Consider the following 19,950-nt stretch of genomic DNA (forward strand, 5'->3'; position numbering starts at 1 on the left):
AAAGAAACTAAGTATGAGGCATAACAAGAATAAGAGACTTTAGTCTCACCAGACTTCCTTTTTAGCTAGAATGGCTGAAGCATCTTTAATCAGATATGGGAGCTTCCTGCATATGAAGGTTTAATGCTAACGAGTCAAATTCTGTACTCTCTCCTTCTAAGAGAGGATTTCCAAGTTGTCAGAACTTGGCAGAAATCCTCCACAGGAACCCATGGTCCCAGTCTGACATTCCCAGTGCTGAGTTTATTTAGATAGGTTGGATATTCAGTCTTCAGCTTCAAAGTCCTTGAATCCATTTGTCTTCCAGGTGGTCATGTGTAAGAATAGATAAAAAATTTTTATGCATCTCAGTCTTCCTTAAAGTCAGGAAACTTCTTCTCTTGGGTCCTGGTCATCTTGATCTCTTCTTCCACATCTGATAGAGACTCGTGCTCTTGCTCTGATTGTGCAACAGCAAGGATTACTTGGATTCAGGGGTGCGGTTTCTGAAAAATGCACCCTTCTCCTATATATCATAATTACATGATTTAGCATTTCTGTTATCCTGTTCTTGTGAGCTTTTGTGAAAGAACTAGATTTCTTTGTTTTCTTCTTCTTTGACTAAAGAATATTATTCAGAGGGATTGCACAAGTCAGTCCAGGAGTAAGTTCTACTGTATGAAGACAGAGACTTTAACAAGTGTTTATTCAGAGTGCAGAAAAGAACAATTCAGCTTTTAGCTGTGGCTCTTTGGGAACCATCTCCTCTCTAATTGCTGAAGGCACTATTGATCCGTAGTCCCCTGATACAGATGCCTGCAGTTTTCCTAGCTTACTCTCTATTTTGGGTGCATAAGGATATGTTGGAGCCAGTGAGTACAGAACAACAGTGATGGTGGTAGCACATGTATTGGCAAAATCATTACTAACAATTGTGTGCACAGACTCTTGCTTCTTTTGATGAAGTAGTAAACAGGGTTCTTAAGTTTGTATTCACACCAACTCCTAATTTGTCTTTTTTTTTCTTCTTAGGCAATGAAGAAAGAAATTACAGCCTTCAGTTATCCATGATACTTGATTTCAGCATACTTGAGACACCCTGTAATGTTTTCTTTTTATTGAATGCTGTTCTTTCTTTGCATTGTTCAATAAATACTAGGTCTACTATATATTTATACAAATATATCTTAACATTTATTAAGAAAGCCTAAATAAAGTCATTTAATGACTTTGATATTTCCCTTCTAGATATGTATATTTTAATGTGACATACTGCTGTGATTGCCTTCTGAACTCAGCAGATCTAAAGAGATAATTCAGTACCTCTCTTTAAAAGAAAACCTAACTTGAAACAAAGCAAGATTTGCTACTGTAACTTTCTAAGGTAAAGTTTTATCATGCTTGTAATAATGACAATCTTAATACTGGATAAAAGCATTTTAATACAAAATTCATCAGATTAAAAGCGTTTTAATACAAAGTTCATCAGATGGCTTGTAGTTGAATCCAGGTGTAAATAGTTTTCTAGTTACCTGGGAAGAATCATATCTGTTTATTACATAAAAGTGAATATATTGTTGGTGATAAATATATTGAAGTAAAAGCAAAGCAGTACCCTGTTTTGAAGTATTTCTCTTCAAACCAGCAGAGAAATTTTATCTGTTAATTTGATAGTTATTTAAAAAAAAATAAGACAAAGTTTAACTATATGAAAATAAAATTGTATATAAATCATAAAATATGTAGCATGACCCTTCACTCTTCTGTTCTGTCATCTTGCATATACATCGTGTGGCGATACTGAACACCGAACTGTGCAATCCTTCTTTCTTTGTGTTTGGTTTCTTACCCCTGTCAGTAGGATTCTCTTTTTGTATCCTTCTGCTGTGTTTGTTCAAACCTTGGTGTGCTATGTAGGTTTTTTTTTTCTCTGTATTTTTTGGTGGGTATTAATAAAAAATTCATCTCGTTTTTGTGGTGGGTTGTCTGCTCCGTTTTAATCACAGAACAGTTTTGATCATTGATAATCTTGCATTTAAGGCACCAGGATAAATACTGTGATTTTAAAATAAGAACTGCATGTGATCATCATCTCCACTCAGTGTATGGATTACACAGCAAAGACAAGCTCAAGAGAAAGGAAAAAAAAAAAAAAAGAAAATTTACATTTTAATGCACTTTAGTTCATTTATTACATTTCCAATGTCATAATGTCCTTAACTTGATCTCCTCCTTGGCTGCTCTTGCCAATTTCAATGTGACTTGGGGCAAGCAGCTTGTTGAGTGCATCCCCTTAGAGCACTATTTTGAAAACTGACAGCGTTGAATTGAGGAACCAGAAACATTCCTAAGATCAAAACTTCTGTTTTGAGTAAATGTCTTTCGATCACTAGGCTCTACATGATCCTATACCTAGGCAGATTTTAAAAAAGCTTCCCAGCTGTGTAAATCTTCATCTTCTGTGTCCACCTGTGAACAGTTAAGCGTTCCCCACAAGCCACATCTTTTTACTTTCTCGGGGAAAGCGTCACCTTTTACCGTCTGACCCAAAATAGTACACAGTGATGAGAAAAATAGTGTAGGGAAACCACGTTTTTTAGAACTGGGCAGTGAGCGTTAAACCCAACTTTGATTAAAATATTTTTATACGTAGTAAAAGGAGAGGTCTCCTTTCTCCAAGTCCTCTAACAAAAAAACCCCAACCACCCAAGGTGTGGGAAATGTCTTTTTCGTTAGAGCCGCTACTTCTGTCTTCACTCGCCCTGGTTTTGAGTCTCGGGACCCTGCGGCCGTGCCCTCCCTCGGCGGCAGCTCCGGGCGGGAGTGGCAGAAAAACCCTTCCTGGGCTGGGGGCGACGCTGTCCCTGCAGCCCGTCCCGGCCGCGGCAGCAGGGCCGAGCGCGGAGCCGAAGTTTGCCAGCGGAAGAGCTCCCAGCCGGTCAGCCCCGCTTCTCCGCCGGCCGCCGAGGAACCGCCGGTGTCCCCGGGCTGCGGCGCCGGGGCAGCCCCCGCGCCCGGTGTCCGCCGCCTGACGGGCGGGGCGGCGGGAGCGGCTCCGCCCCCGCTCGCTGCCAGGGCGGCTGAGGCAGCGGCCGCGCTGTCCGCGCTCGCCGCGCTCCCGCCCCGGGGCAGCGCCGCGCCGGGAGGATGCGAGTGGGCGCCGCGGGGCGAGGCGAGGGCGCGGGCGGCCGCGGCGTTGGGAGCTCCCGGCCCATCCGCCGCCCCCCCGCCCCGAAAGAAGTGCAGTAGTTTGTGAAGCGCAAGATGGCGGCGCGGCCGTGAGCGCAGGCGGCGGGCGGGCGGCGGCGCGGGCTGAGGGGGCGAGGCGGAGCGGAGCCGGCAGGTAGGGTCTCGCTGAGGGGGTTCTCGGCGCCGGGAGGGTGACCCCGCTGCGCGGGGAGGCCCGCCCTGCGCCCGCCCCCGCTTCCCCCGGGAGCGGGCCGGGCGCTCCTCCGGTAGGGACGGGACAGCGCTGCCGCCCCGGGGCGGGGGCGGCTCCCGGCCAACGGGGGCGGGCGGGCCGGGCCCGACGGGGACGGCGCCCGCGGGGTGGGCGCGGTGGGGCGGCCGCGCCCTCCCGCCTCCCCATTGTCTGGCGGCGGCGCTGCCCCCGCGGCCGCGGGTCGTTGCCCGTCGGGAGCGGCGGGCTCCGGGCGGGCTGGGGGAGGCAGAGCCGTGGCATCCCTTGGAAGTGGACTGTCCGTGCCCCCCGACCCAGCCCGCAGTGGGGTCAAACCCCTCCGAGGATGAGCTCCTCTCCCCTTTTTTCCTTCCTCCACCCCGTGCCGGGAGCCTGCACGGGGCTTTGCTCGCCTCGGGGCGTAGGAAAATCCGTCTGACTCGTCAGTCGGAACGGAGAATCGAGAAGTTCAATCCCGGCGCGCCCAGAGGAGCCGGCGAGTTCCTGCCCGCTGTCACCGCTGGCGTTCCGGAGGACGGACGGGCTGACAGACTGACGGCAGGCAGCGAGCCATGAAGTTCTGGCTCCAGAGTTACCTTGCATCCCGTGGCGTGGCGGTGCGGGGGCGAGCATGAAGGAGCAGTAGAGTGTATGTGCAGGCAAAGTTGGGGAAGATGTCTGGTTTACTCCTCTGGGGGTGCCTGGGTTTTGGGGTGCGTTCTGATGCTCAGCTCTCCCCTATACCAGGATGTGCAGCACTGGAAGCCAACATCAACTTCGATAAACCATGTAATGGAGGCAGTTCCGGATTTCTGAAAGGGCTCAGTGTATCTGCAGTAGTGAATGTTACCTGGTAGGTACTTGCACTTTATTTCCGAGCTCCTTGGTAGGTTAAATAGTTAATGGAAAGATGGGGAAGTTTACTGTGTAGAAAGTGTCGTGTAAAATAGTGAAGGCTGAGATGTCTCGATCTGCAAGCTGACGTAGGTGCCACTTAGTCTTCAAATAAGCATTACACAGAGAGTATATTGAGCATTTCAAAGTGCATATAAGCATTGTGTAAATAAAAAGTGGATTTTGTTATGAAACCTGGTACATGAAAACAAATATTCCCTCAAACATAGGAATGAGAGGGGAATTTTAAAAGCTGTGCTGTTGGTTTTCACCAGCAGTCTGTTTTTTGTTTTTATTCAGAAGGATTTCATGCCAAAAAAAAGAAAGCTTGTGAGTACTTACAGAAACCCTGTTTAAAACAACCTGTGTGATGTAGACTAGAGGATTGCCCTAAATTAAGACCTCTTGGAGCAAAACTGCATAATTTAGAATCCCTTTTGTTACTTTCTTTAAACATTGCCAGCAAGGCAGTCAATTCCACTGGTGGTGTTAAATGAATTCCCCTGAGCGGATCAGAAGTAGATGCCATTTTGTATAACTGAAATTATTTGCTTTTAAATTTAGGCTAGTGGTTCTTATATCTTGGCTAGACTCAAAAGCCCTGTGCTATTTGTGATATTTGTATAATGTTTACTATGATTGTCCCCAAACTTGGCTTGGGGAAGCATAGTACTTTGAGGTAGAGGTTTCCTTTGTGAGGCTTACTTTTCTACTTTTTTAATGTTTCTTATGTCTCTGTTCTGGATTATTTCGTCTCTTGCAACACATTTCTTGATGTGAGTGCTTTAGCTGGATCCAGTGCCCTGATATCTGGCCTTAACTGCTGTTGTTTATTACAGGAATAGGCAATATTTATCACAAAGTTTGTCACGATGCTTACTGTTGGAGACTTAGAGCTATGTGTTGAACAGTTCTCGTTTTTGTAGCTTGTCCACACTGAAGAATTTCTGTCAAATAATGGACTTTGGAATACTGTTAGAATTCCTTTTGTTCCTAATGTACCCAGAAGGCTGCTTCTTGTGTCTTTTGCTTCACTGGGCCGTCTGTAGCATTTCAGTTAAGCTTATTGCTATGGCTGAGATTTTCCCCTGGGTTTCCCAGGATTTGTTTATATGTAGTCTGAGGGAAAGGTTTAAATTTTGGGTTAACTTTCTCATCTAGTTGTGATTGGTGACCCGTTTGTTTGTGTGTAACTTTAGAAGAGTCTTACTTGAAAAACAGTCGTTCGTCTTTGAAGTCAGATTCTTTGCTTAAGTCTGAGTTCAGGATTTTTTGCAGTTTTATGAAGCTGGAATTTTTAAAGAACCAAGTGCACATTACCTGTGGGGGTTTTTTTTTGTTTGTGAATAATAAATACAGCCGAGGCACAATCACTTGCAGCTAAGCTATTGCTAACCTTTATTTTGGTGATCAGTTTCTCTTTACCTACCAAGCTGAGGTCTAATAAAGTTTTCATGGTATCAAATTCAGTATTTTTATGTTTTCTAATTTTTATAAATCCTGAGCTTGCTGTAAAATTTTCAGAATGATCAGTTAAAATCCTGTGTGATAACAGTCATGGCGTGAGGGAGTGTTCTGAACATTTTTAGCTGAGTGCATGGCCATGCTGTCACTGCTGTGTGTAAATGGTCAATGTTCCCTCTCCTTGTGCTTTAGATGCAGGGTCATTGATCCATAAACGTCCAAGATGGTTTGCTTCTGAGTTGTCAGGGACTTGTAAACAAGTGATGCAATTTTCAGTTTACTCCCATTTTCCCTTTTGTTTGCTGAATAGTCAGCAATAGTGAGTGCAGCATTCTACTTGTGTAGCTCCCCACTACCTGTCAGTAGTGTCAGCTTTGCTTAATATACACCTCTAAGAATACAATTTTCTGTTACTATTTAAGTTTCTGATATTGTCAAATTAGGCATTAAAGGGATGTGACTACTTATGTTTTCAGACTTATTAGTTCTATTAATTCTGATTTACTGTCTTTTATGCTTTTATTCTGATTAATCTTTTCTCTCTTTTCTCATTTTTTCTTTTTTTCCCCTTTTTTTTTTAAATTTTCATGGCTAGTTGAGGACTTTCCCAAATAGTCAAACCATTTTGCTGCATAAACAGTTCCTTCTTTTTCTGTGGAGGTGGAAGCCACCAAAATGATACATTTCCTTATCCTGTACCAACCAGATGGCATTTCATAATTTTGTGCCTTACACCACTTTCACTGATGGTTCATTTCCAGTTCTGTGGTCTTTCTGTCAGGGAACTGGATGGCACTTCAGGGGGTCCAGTCAGGTCTTTATCATATCCTTCAGAGTTCAGTGAACTGTAATGTGTTTCTTAGAGCAGTGCCTGTACTACCAGTGGATTCTTCCTAATCCTAAGCTGGATTCTCCAGCTTCAGAGATCAGCCCAAATTGAGCAAAAGTCAGCTATTGTCACTTGTTAGAAGGTGTGTACCACTATTTTATCCTTAAGAGCTTTGAGATAATAGTAAATGTTACAGTTCAGTATAATTCACTCTAGAAGAGTGTAATCCAAAGGGGCAGAACGTAGCCTACATTTGTTGTACCATTAAGAGTGTAAGACGCATTGTCATGCTAAAGCACAGAAGACAGGAAAATTGCTGACGACTGAAGGAGGAGCAGATGTAGCGTGATTGGAGAGTCTTCAGGAAAAATTGTAAAGAACTTTCAATATTGCTGCTGTTTGCACTTCTTAAAAGATCTAAAAGGTAGCAAACATTGTTTAGCATAACCTCTGCTTGTGCCAGACAGGTATAAAGGAACTTTATATATTCTACTTCAAAGAATAGGTTCTGCATCATGTTCGGAGCCGTTTAAGAAAATGACTTTGGTATTCTGGGCTCACTGCATGCAACTTGGCCTTCTCTGGTAGCATTTTGCAGTATGCTGCTCACCTTCCTTGTCTAGTGGTCTCACTGGGATTTGGAGGATCTTCACATGCTTTGAGGGGACCCAGAGTTTGAAAGCATTGCTCAAGCAAGGCTTGAAGGCTGACAGTTTTGTTTAAAAGAGTAGGCAGACAGAACTGTGTAATGAGGCGCGTGTAATGCCAGCCCTCGCTGCTTGGCAAAGCCAGCATCGTTCTGTGAGCACCAAATGCACCTCGCCAGACAGAAGGACAGAAATGAGCTTTTGAACTTTCTAATGGTTATGGTAAAAGCTCCACATGTTCAGTACTCTGAATCCTCAAAGTGTCTTCAAACCACATTTATTAGATGGAAAATAGCTGTTAGCTCTCAATGAATTCTGTGAATGGGTAATCACAGAGATTTTAGGGCTTAAATCATTGGCTATAGGTTAGGACTGTGATAATTTTAACATTGTTTTAGCTTAGAAAGGTGCTAAGAACTCATAGATGGAGGTGTATGCTTGTATAGTCCAAGGCAATCTTGGTAGAGGTCTCTAAGCTTGCCTTTCTTAAAGCTATGAAATAGATTAACGAACACAAAATATGGTACTAAGATTATTATTTTCTCCCTGTGTTATAATGGAAAAACTTGGTTTGTATGTCAAAATGCTGTTGATTTTAAAACTCTGTTACTGGCTCTGTGCATGGATGTAAGGCTCTGTCTTAGTAATTAGGTTAGTTGAGATCTAGGAATGTTGTATGTCTGAAAAAGAGTAAAGGAGAAACAGTGGGGAAGGAGTCAGGAAAGAACAGTTATTAACTACCTGACTGTAGAAGACTGGAAGGAAAATGTTAGTTTCAGCTGTATCTTCCTCAAAAACTCCAGATTTCTAGTCAATCTTAAGAATGCCTTCAAAGTAGAAACATACTGCCTTTTTATACATGGATCAGATGCCCTCAGCAAATCAGTGGGAGCTGAGAGTGCTCTGCAAATCCGAGTTGTATCAAGAGGAGACGGGCATTTGGCAGGAGTGGCCAAGTGAGTTAGATGGAGCAGGCATGAAAGCTCAGGAATTTCTGGTTTTCAGCAGGATTTTCAGCAGGTAAAATGCATTTGTAGATGCTGTGGAATTTTTGGAGTGTTTTGCACTGCACAATGTTCAGCCTTGTTTGCTATGTTGAATACTTAATGGCTCTCTGTCCTCCAAACTTCTCAGGGGGATCTGGTCTGACAAAAGGTTCACCACACTTAGAGTGTCATGTGAGTTTGGGTTTTTTGTTCATGGATCACTTTGAGGAATTGATGCCCATATAAGGTCCCTGCTGGCATTGTAGGTATCTGTTTAAGTATGATGCAAACACACAGAGCTTCACTACTTGGTAGCTTATGAGTGTTTTTCAAATTTGACTTATTAATACATTTTACTTAAATTTCTTGGTGAATAGAGAGCTCATTTTTTATTGCATTAAAAGCAGCAATTTAGCATGGAAGAGACTACTTTTGGTGAGTTTTTTTGTGAGATGCCTACAACTTTGGGTGTTTTGTCAGTCCAAAGCCATTCATTTTAACTCTTGATTCTTGACAAGTAGCTTTTTTTTTTTTTTTTTTTTTTTTTTAACACTCTATTTCCTTGGTTCCTCCAGGGGAAATATAAGGCCTTGCTAATATCAGCTGTTTGTTTCTTTAGGGGGACAGGAGGGAAGAGATGGGAGAAAAGAGTGGTATTGAAGAAAAGTAAGTTTGCTCTTTATACACATAGTAAAGAAATAATCACAAGCACACATCCTTACAAGGATGCATTAATCATTGTACATAAAGTCCAGAGAGGGAGAAGTTTTACATCACTTTGTACACTGAAATTCAAATTCCTTTGTTTGGAAAGCTTTCCAGTATATCAATATTTGCATGGATCATGACAGTGTGAGCACCATACCCTGATGTCACACTCACTGACAGAGTGGGAAATACTTTGCAGTTTAAACCAGATGCATATGGGAACAAGGTGGTTCTAAGTTTAGAATTTGCAGCTATATGCTGCTTTATATGAGTGAATATCCTATTTCCAGATGTAATGCTCAATTACAGATAGTAATTACTGTCTGTGAATTACTGAACAGGAGCCCTCTTCTTCACCAGGCAACATTTAAGCCCTGTTGCTGCAGAGAGCTGGCGAGAGAGAGAGAGGCTGAGGGGGAGAGCTCACTGGAGGGTTAGGACTGAAGATTGCTTTGCACCAGAGCAGCTTCTTCAGCACTACTTTGTGTGGAAAGATTCAGTCATTTCCATCCAAAGCAATGAAATAAAAAGCTCAGTCAGCCATTTCATCTTGAGATACCCCGCCCTCTGAAACAAATATTAAAAAGAAAATGTAGGTTTTGGTCCATGCATATCTCACTAATTTCCACTGATTAAGATGATGCTTGTAATTGGAGTCTAGACAGGCTGTGTTTTGCAAAATATAAGTATCTTTTTAAAATTTCTATAGAGAGAGTTGCAAGATTTATGTAATCCTTTTGATATTATATTTAACCCAATAACAGCTTGAAAAGGAGTCTGATTAACTTGCCTTCATCCTAGATTCAGTTTTAATATCTAATGTTTAAATGGAGGAGGGATTGATCTTTATTCTTAATGATTCGTGCAGCCTCAAAGCACAGTGGTTTCTAGTTGTGTGCTGCCTTTCCCACTGGGGGATGCAAACAAAAGAACAATAATTTCAGACTCCTCCTTCAGTTTCCAAGAGAACCTTAGCTGCTCAGGGATAGCTTTGAATTTTAAAAGCATCTTTCTTCCAAATTATGTATTGATTGCGCACAAAATAGCAGTGCTCTAATATGCAATTTAAAACAAATGCATGGTGGTGCTCATTTGTTTTTGATGCTGCTTTTTCCAGCAGAAAAACAAAAAGAGGGTTCTATTCCTATAAACCAGTCTTGCAAAATCCTTACAAACATTTATTAGTCTAGACACAAAATAATCTCACCCAGCCTCAGCTTGACGATGACAAAAAGAAAAGCAAGCTAATATTGTACTTGGCTGTCAAAAAAGGAAAAGAAGGAAAAAAAGAAAAAGCTTGCCCCAGGCTAGTGAACCAGTAACATTTTTCTGAGGCTGCTTACAACAACAGATGCATCTTATTCCCATGGGCTTTCCAGGCCTGCCTATTTTCTATGCTAAACTTGGACACTCTTATAAACATTCTCTTTGAGTACCACACCCCAGTTGTATCCTGGGCTCTTCTGATTTGGTTGATTTATTAATGATTCCAGACATGTTTGTCTTACCTCTCCTGACCTGTCTTTGTATTTCCCTGTCTCCCCTAAATATCATTTAACTAACGCATTAATTCAAAACCAGTCCTAATATATGGAACCTGGAATAATGGGAATAGGTGATTTGATCATAGTTTGACTCTGAACATAGGGAACCTGGATATAAATGATTTCTCCTAATTTTGAGTTGAATTGATGCTTTCAATAGCTTTTGTAAATGGCAAGTGATTCGCATTGTTTGATATGGTAGTTTGCAGAGGTTTTTTTGTAAACAAATAAATTATATCAGGGATTGTTACATACACTCAGATTATTAATTTTTACTTCTGTCCTTTTCCTAGAAAACAGTGAATTATGCATATCTTGGTTTTCAGTTAATGATTAGTTCCTGTTTTTCTAAATTTATGTCTAAAATAAATTTGATTTGGAAATTAAAATTTAACTTAAAATGCACCTAAATGGCATAACACCTGTATTATTAAACTACTGTAAATATGTAGCATATCTAAGAGTACATGTATTTAAACATGACTTTTTTTTTTAAACCTACTGATCTGTGAGACAAATTATGATACTTTTTTAATACTCCCTAGAGTAAATTTATTGTTTCTATGATGATGTATCCATGTCTGTTAAGATTTTAGCCCTGGCAGAGTTTATCTTTAAGCCTGAATTGGAGATCTTCTACAGAAAAAAAAAAAGCTGTCCTGCTTTTTAAAGTTTGAGGCAGGAACTTCTGTCATTCAGGAAGCAATTTCTACCTTCACTCAGTGCAGATGTCTACAAAGTGAATTTCTGTGTATAAGGTTAGTTGTTGACTGCCAATAATTCAGTGCTTTCATTGAGAATTTCCACCTTAGTTAATTAAAAAAGTAATGACATGAACTAAAATTATCCATTATAATACTGGTTTTTTTTAAGTCCTTTTATTCCATTGGTAAAAACTTAGATGTTTACAATTAGAACAGAACTTCCGTCAGTAATTGGTGCTTTTAATGAGTATGTCTGGTTTAATGTCAGTAAATAAAATAGGTGTTTTTCCTATGAGGGAATGTGTTCAGTGTGTTGTTGAAACAATAATGTAAATGAACAAAATCTTTCTATTTAAAACTTACAGTCTAAATAATAGGTGTTTTAAACATAATACTGATTCTGCCTTCCCTCCCCAACTGTTATGCTCTTTAGTGCTGTGTGATGTTTTTTAAGCTTTTCTGTTACCTCTTACATGTGTTTTTATCAACACATACAGTATTCCTTTAAAAATTGTACTGCTCATTCTCATTTAAAATCAGTGAGAGTATGATTTTGACCCTAGGATATTTATGCAGTTTTAAGCTTCCTATATTTTTTAAAACGGAACTAATCTGTTTTTCTTATAGTGTTTAAATCTAATGCAAAAAAGAAAAAAGCAGCTCCACAGCTACTAAAGTACAGTGTTTTAGTTAATTCCATATTTTCCACTTATATCATGTTGTGCTAATTTTCCACCGTTGTACTTGAGACACACGAACTGAAAGAGGGCAGTCTGTTTTCGGTGATCCGCTCTCTTACTTCCCTGCCAGGACTGAGCATCGGAGGTTTGTGTTTCTCCTGTAGAGGTGACTCACATGACAGGCAGCTCCAGCAGAGCAGGGCAAAAGGTGCAGCCTCCAGCTTTCCTCAGCCAGTGGCTCCCAAACTGGGGATTGTCCTCTCCAGGGCTCTGAGCAGTGACAAGGGGGGTCATGTGTCTGGCACAGAGTAAGTCACAGAGGTCAGGTTCACAGTCAAAGTTTATGGAATTAACCTGGGAAACAGTGGAATAGGGAACCAGCCTGGTGAAAGACTTGTTGATTCTTTGCTGCTGCATTGAAGGCCTTTGTTCAGGTGAGCTGGGAGCAGCGTGGGACTGCTGGGCGCCAGGTCCAGCAGCGCCTGTGAAGTGGAGCCTGTGAAATGCTGTAACTGCAAACCTCCTGTTCCTGTGCCACGGGCCGAGATGCTTGTTCTGATCTGCTGACTCTTCATTACCCCATGGTAACTTGAGTACACAGTCACCTCTCAGACTTCTTCAGTGGCTGTACTTCAGGTTCATCTTTCCAATCCACATGTTGTACTTGAAAGCCTCTCTAGTCCCCTGTCTTTTACCTTTTTTGTCACTTGGCTGATAGGCAGTAAACAATGTTTATCCACTCTCTGGATGAATGATGGGGGCATGGGGTGGGCAGTAAGGGAATTGGTCTTGTCACACATAGAATAAGACATTATCTCCCACAGAAATCAGCAGGAGTATCTAAGGAGTACAGTACAGTACTCAGCAGGGGTGTGGAGTCACGTCACTGTTGCAAATAAAAATGCTTTGCTTTTCACAAAGGTTAACTTGGTACACAGGGGTATTTTACTAGATGTTTGAGACCTGCAGAGAGTGTTTATGCAGGCAGCTTGGACTGTCCTCTTTTTTCTTTGTTATATGATTGAACACCTCAAAATCCCGAGGAGAAACATTAGAGTAGAAGGGACTTTTGAAGATCGTCTAGTTCAGTGTCCTGCTCAAAGCAAAGTTATCTGTGATGGTAGGTAGAGTTGTTGAGCATCTTGGCAAGTTTTGACATCTTGCAAGGTTGGAAATTCCTTAAAAATCCCAAGCAGATTTTTACAAACTCTCCAGACAACTGGTTACAATTCCTCACCAGTGCTGAAACAGCAGTTGCTCCACCATCACTATACCCCTAAAGTCTGCAGCAGTCACAGAATGTTTTGGTGCTGCAAGGAAAGACAAGCCTGAGTGAGCTTGATAGTCTCACCTTGGTCCTGGCAGTAATTTAGTGCTGCACTGAGAATACTTGCACTTAAACTAAGTACTCTGAATACAGAGACAGAAACTTGTATGTTGTATTTTGACCTGTGAATATGCTGTTCCATGACCAGCATTGTTTGGATCAGGTCAGAGGATAGCATCCTGGAGAACTTCTATAAGATCAGCAGTACTTGCAAGCATGAACATAAAATTCTTCTGCATTTTTCCACTATGGAGGAGTCTACCAGTCGGGAGTGGGTCAATTCTTTGTTGTGTCTGTTCTTATACGATTCAGTTTACAATTGTAAAGCTGTTGTATGATACTGGAAACATTCTGGAGCACCTTAAAAAGAACCTTGTAAGATACCAGATCTGAAGTCAAATTTGTTGCATCCAAAGTGGAGATGCAAATCACGTGCTATTGAACATAAAGGACTTTTTATGCACTCTGCACTCCTTGGCCTTCTGACAAAATGGAAGCAGACCTGTAAGGCTAGGGGAGGCTTTAAGGAGGACATGGGGTAGGAATTAAGCCGGTGGATCCAAGGCACACAGGAAAGGTTCTGAGCAAGCACATGTGAGCAAAAGCTCATGGTGGACCAAGTGATAGAGGAGATTCTAAAGAGCAGTTGAAACCTTGAAAATGTGCCTTGCAGTCTTCACCTTCACATGGGATTACGTAGGTCCCTGCAGCAGAATTGATCTTTTTTGCTTTTCAATTAACATTCCAAGTCATTGCTTTTTCCTCATTCATAAAACACTGGTTCATACAAACACTGAGTTTATACATTTGTTTCAGGTATTTTGGAATCCTTTACAAGTTACTTAAATTATGGGTCTGTGTTCTGGTGTATGCATGTGTGGAGCATGTAGCAGTGTGTATTAGTGTCATCTGGTCAGTTCACTCCAAGTCCTGTTTTCAGTTTCTTACAATAGTTGAAATGAGAAATTTTCACATTGAGGCTGCTTTTATTCATGTTCACTGAGTTTTGGAAGAACATTAGCTGGTTCAAGAGTAAAATTAACAGAGTGAGGAGGGAAGCAAGGAGAGGAAGAAAGGCAATCTCCATGTAAAAGCCGTATTATCTGTCTTTTTCTGAGCAGCTCTGTGCCTCAGGGAATTGACATAGGAACTTGAAATTTGGCAAGGAGCTGGCCTTGAGGTCTGAGAAATGCATTCCACTGTTAAAAAAAAAAAAGGCAAAATTACGAGTCATAATATATCACTATCTTTCTGTATCCAAGGTAGAATTTGCAGGATGTTTTATCACCTGCTCTTGTTCATGCTTTTATTCCTCTCATGCACATCTGCAGACTGCTTTAAACCATCTTTATTTAATGGATTCTCCTTCTCTGTCTGTCTAGATTCTTGTATTGTCATGCATCAGGGTAGTCCTTAACCTTCTGCTGCTCCTTGGGCTTCTGCAAATGCCACTGGCTTAGCAGAAGGTACAAAAGTATTGGGAGCTGTAAGCCCTGAGACCCAGTCCTACTTTTTAAGGGTAGAGTGCTACTAATACTCTCATTTGCTGTTGAGAAGTACCATTTTGAGTGGTGGCAGCCAAATATTAATGAAAGCAGAAAGCAGCCAATGTGAAATCTGGTTTCCAGTGTGATGAGGGCTCGTACAGTTTGTTGGAGTCAGCGGAGGAGCGGGAGAGGAGAGCGAGACAATCTGTGCTGGGCTGTGTCACCTCGAAATCGCAGGGGGTCCTGCTCAGCACCAGCGATGACTCGGGAATGAGTTGGGCTGTCTAGCGTGGAGACCATCTGTAGGACTGCAGCTTGGCTCTCTGGAGGAGCTGAGGGGTGTCGGGGGACATGAACTCCAGGAAGTCAAAGGAAGGTCTTGTACTTGCAGCACTGGACTAGGGCCTGGGAAAATGAATGGCTCTAGAAATTTTCCATCTGGAAAGAAAAAAAAGGCAGAATGAAGTTGAAAGGAGCATTTTGTGAAGTCATATATGTGCCAGATTGTTTCATTTTAAAGAAGGAAATCCCATGATAATAAAACGTTTTGGTGTTTTAAGGAGAAACTTTTTTGATAAACAGTTTATAAAATTAATAATTTCTCACTGTTCTATTTTTTTAAAGCCAGCATGAAACATTTAGAGGGTTGAATTAAATGTTTATTCAATGCAGAACATATTAAAATGTCAGTAATTCATGTCAGTAATTTACTTCTTCATCCTTTCTGTTTTGTATGTAACAGCTCAGCAATTAAAATAAAATAGAGCTGTAACTGTGCAAAGAAAAAAATATTCCCTGACTCTGCTGCCATTTTATTTGGTATGATAAGCATTTACACAAGTCTGATACTCACTTTCAAAAATAGTCATGCAGAGATGTCTGACATTAGGAGTAGTGTGTGCTCACAGTTCGAATTGGACACTTCAGAGTCAATAAAATAAAGGTCTGCCTGTATGAGTGTAGCTGCCAAGGTGTCTGTATCTCATAGTGTCACCCTGATTTTTTAAGATTTTCTAAAGCCTTCTGAGTTTACATTCTTGTAGCAAACTTTCTCACACATGTTCTGTAAATAACTTACTGTTTTACATTCCTTCACAGAAGCAAAAAGATTTGATAAACTAGTAGTTCGTCCAGTGTCGTTGGAGATGTGACACTTTCACCCTCCAATCCACTGTCACCTTTAGAAAACTATAAATGCTAGAGTCAAAAAAAAAAAAAATTAGTCTTTTACCAAAACAATAGCAGTAGTTAGTGTCGTTCTTTCTCGTGTCCTATAGTGACATAGAAAATACCTGTCTGTGTGACTGAGGAGCAGAGACATGCACCATTCGTGCTAAAGGGCCTCTTGGTCAGTGTACCCCTGGTTTTTAAGTACTCAAGATGTTTGGTCATTAGGTTTATATGGTCAGATACAGAACCTGGTTATGGCTTTCTATATCAAAAGCAGGGCCAGAAGTTACTGTGCTCTCCACAGAGGTATCTGGCCTATGTGGTGCAATAGAGAAAGATAATGTCGGTCATTTAGCGGTCGCTTCTGGTGTGAAATTCTGACATTTACTTTGATGGAACTGCTTGTTACCCATTAAAACCAGCACTGAGAGGAAATAACTGGGAAAGTCCAGTCACATGTCCTGTGGCAGGCTCCCTTCAGCCTCTGCTGGGCTTTGTGTCAGCTTTCCAGTGCTTCATCACGGGTCTGGCTTTGGCACAGCCTGGAGCTCTGCGTGGGCACTACAGCAGCTTTTGGTACTTGCCTCCCTCGTTACCAGTCTAATGCAGCAAGAACCCTAAGTGGGCCTTATCTTTGTAATACACGAGGACTTCCGCTGAAATCAGTTTGATAAGTTTCACTCCCGTGTTGGATTAGTACCAGACCTTATTTTAAAAGAGGAATCGAATGTAAATATTGCAGGATTAACATGCGGTTTTATTTTGGAGTCATAAGCAGTAAGGCTCTCTGAACTTTGCAGATAAGGAACAAGTGAAGAAAATGGCACTGCAACAAAGTCTTTCACCCTTCTCACTGAGAGGCAGTACACACCCAAGAGTATTAGCCTACACTAAGCTCTGCAGAATAATTTCTGACATAGATACATCTACTCTGAATAAAGGGTAGTAGAAGGCAGCTAAACAAAGGATCAACAGCTGGATATTGTCATGGGTTATAAGAAGGCAGCATTTTCTGTGTGAATTGGTAGGCAATTTGTAATCTAGGTGGATTTAAAAATTAGAAGCAGGTTCTATTGCTTCTGTCTTCTCCTGAGCCTTTCTCTGCATATCCTTAAAATCACATTACATGGGTTTTGATTTTTTTTTGGCATGCTTTTCCTGCACATTGGATGGAAGTGTCATACAGCAGACAGGGAGCAATGCCTTTCAGAAAGCATACACCCTGAACACACAGTGAATGTTTTATGTAAACTCATATATTTTTCTTGCTGCATCAGGTACTCCTGCTTGGGGGAGGGAAGGAGGAAGTGAGTAAAAAAAAATTCTGGAAGCAGGTTCTTTTGTGTGTCTTCTGTGGTCAACTCTATGTCTTTTCCTTCTCTAACTGTAATCAAATGGGCAGAAGGTTTCTGCCTCCATTTAGAAAATATTTATATCAGTCTTCATACAAATCTGCTATAAAAGACAACTTTAAATGTTGAATCCCACTCTGGAATGAATCTGACTTAATATAATTATTAAATAATTGGGATTGCTAACTGTTCACGTTTCTGAAGAACAGAATCCTGCTGAAAGATAAAATACCAGATTCTTGACTTTCAAAAAGTATGCCTGCACTTGCTGGTTTATGTTCCTAGAAAAACATATGTTTTGTGGGCTGATTTGCTAGGAATGTCAATTCTATGAAAATCTGAGGTGAAATTACAGAAGGGGATGCAGTGTAAATAAAGTTTTTTGTCAGATTCATTTATTAAAAAATGCTGCTTTTGATATAAAATAAACACCTAGATTCTTTAATTGCAAACCAAGTTACACAATGCAATGTCAATCTTCACAAGGAGGGATAAAAAGAGAAAATCTTCCACAATATTTTGTCTTATATTTGACTTCAAGGTATGTAAGGGACAAGCAGAAGCATTCTCTGAACCATGAATGATAACCTTCAGGAATTCATGGAATATGAGGGAGGTCTCAGTGGCCTAGAGGCAAGCACAAGACTGGGCACAAGACTGCCCAGTCTTAACCAAGGGAAATGCTTGAGCAGAGAGCACATAGTGAATCTCAGGTCTGTTAGAGGGATCTTCGTTCCCAGCCCGATACAGGAAGATACTAAAAAACAGTCTGTAAGAACCTTGAGAATTGTAACAAGGTTCCTAGAAAGGTGGATTTGGCAAAACCACGCTGTTGTATCATTTTTGTTGGAGTAATAGTGCAGAATGTTGCAGACCTTACTGAAGTCCAGCTATGTGGCAAGGTCCCACACACTCCTCTAAGCAGAGCAGGAGAGGTATTTTAGAGGAAATGAAGATTCCAAAGATGATGCAAAATTGGTTGGATACACTGCTCAGCTGTGAGTTTTCATAATCCCCTGTTAATTTGAGAGAACATGTCAAGCAGGGTGCTACAGGTGGAATAATCACATTAGCTCCAGGAGGGAGGGAATGGAGGTTTCTGTAAAGTCTGTAGAGGAAAGAAGTCTGGGAAGGGTTGCAGGCATCTCAATTTTTTGAGATTTTACTGAATGCTATTATAGCTCTTCATAGCTATGAATTAAACAGGGTTTTGACATCACAACATCCTTAAAAAAAAAAACCATTTTACACAGTGTAGTCAGAAGAACAGAGATACAGCTTTCTTTTTCTGAGACCTGTTTGCATCAAAAGTGTTGCTATCTTGGTAAAAAGAGGAGAGACACAATAATCTGCTTCTGCACCATAAGCAAAACTGAAGCACAGCAGAGATGTGATACAGTTTTAGCTAAAAGCCTGCAGGTGCTACAACTGCACATAGACCTGTTGGCTTACAGGCACTGTGAACACTGTTGGGTACATGAGGAGACTGGAGAAGAACATTTATTGATTTCTTGAACAGGTTTCCCATTTTTTTCCTTCTCTTCAGCCTTTCCTTCAGCATGCTTCAGTATTGCATGTCAGATCAAATGCTGCCTTCACTTGCACTCCAGGCCATCCCAGAATGGGACCCTTGGCAGGCACCTAAGCTCACTCAGACTGCCCTGTGTATAGATCCTATGTGCTGTGCTAGGGATAAGGCACTGCAGAGTACCACAATCACTTCTCAAAACACAACTTCAGTCAGCAAAACTAACTAGCTGTTAAGTTGCTTTTTAAAATAGGCATTTCTGGCATTTCTGAAATTTTACTCAGAATCACAGAAACATTAGGTAATACCACCCAGCTCTTCCCCCAGAGCATTGCTCAACGTTGTCTTGGCAGTTGTCTTCTCTTTTGTCAAGAGCCCTCCAGCCTCACAGAGAAGCAGCACAGTTAATAATGCTCTACCTCTTGTCCCTCGAGACACTGAGACAAATGGATCTATTTAGCTTTGCTTCATGGTTCTCTCGCTGCAAAGAGAAATGAGGTGGCCTGCAATAGGTACTTTGTATATACATGAAAATAAATATCTTTTGCCCTTCTGTGCTCAGTTTTACAGACTGCCACTATTAACTTGTGGAAGAAGGATATCTTTCTACTCCAGTACCATTAAATAATTGTCATCCTGGAATGATGATTACCCAAGATTTATTGAGCATTTTCAGTGTCCTTAATGCTATGTAACCACATCCTTGGCATAAAAAGCATATCATGGGGGGCTCTGCACTTTGGATGTAGTCACAGATGTAGTGCAGAGGGTGACTGTTAAAAACATTTAAGGAGGGTATTTATGAAGCAGTAAGGTGACACGTGGTTTCAAAAACAGAGCTTATGGAGCAGCACTGGGTAGCAACTATGGATGAACACTTTTGTCTTTTGCCTAAAATAAAAATGTGAAGCTAAGGCTTCTCCTTGGGATATCAGTGTTTAATGCTTTTTCTCTCTCTGCTACAGCTTACACAATCAGTCATGTCTCTGTTAATGCATAGAGGCATGAAAACAGATTTTAGTTAATTGCCACATGCTGGCAATCAACTTTTATTGGTTTGGGATTGGTCTTCAATTGAAGAATGACATTTGGGAAGCTAGGAGAAAGGATAGTTGTCTTTCATCTGTCAGAATGCCTTAAAAAGACATTGTTTTGCCTGTTTTCAGACAGGGAAGAAAGGTCTTGCACATGATTGTGCTTGCATGTGTAATGTGATAGAAAAATACTCTAAACCTGCCTTCTCTGGGACAA

At 41.2% G+C, this 19,950-nt stretch overlaps 2 protein-coding genes across 8 annotated transcripts in view; both read left to right on the top strand.

The window, feature by feature from the left end:
• Window positions 1-1,952, top strand: part of ATAD2 (ATPase family AAA domain containing 2) — a 158,523-nt gene extending 156,571 nt beyond the window's left edge. For all 3 annotated transcript variants that reach the window (XM_068181783.1, XM_068181775.1, XM_068181766.1), the window contains exon 28: window positions 1,012-1,952. In XM_068181783.1, the coding sequence (XP_068037884.1) occupies window positions 1,012-1,050 (39 nt within the window). In that variant the 3' untranslated portion in view covers window positions 1,051-1,952. The remainder of the gene's footprint in view (window positions 1-1,011) is intronic.
• Window positions 1,953-3,009: 1,057 nt separating this feature from the next.
• The window catches only part of ZHX1 (zinc fingers and homeoboxes 1), a 28,078-nt gene continuing 11,137 nt past the window's right edge, over window positions 3,010-19,950 (top strand). The window contains exons 1-2 of one of the 5 annotated variants that reach the window (XM_068181705.1): window positions 3,010-3,322; window positions 4,127-4,232. The gene's annotated coding sequence lies outside the window, so the exon portion shown is untranslated. Of the gene's footprint in view, window positions 3,323-3,558; window positions 4,233-19,950 lie in introns of those variants that run through there. The other 4 variants (XM_068181715.1, XM_068181724.1, XM_068181731.1 and 1 more) reach the window with 4 other exon arrangements.

This window comes from Anomalospiza imberbis, chromosome 1, assembly GCF_031753505.1.
Source record: "Anomalospiza imberbis isolate Cuckoo-Finch-1a 21T00152 chromosome 1, ASM3175350v1, whole genome shotgun sequence".
NCBI classification, from domain to species: Eukaryota; Metazoa; Chordata; class Aves; order Passeriformes; family Viduidae; genus Anomalospiza; species Anomalospiza imberbis.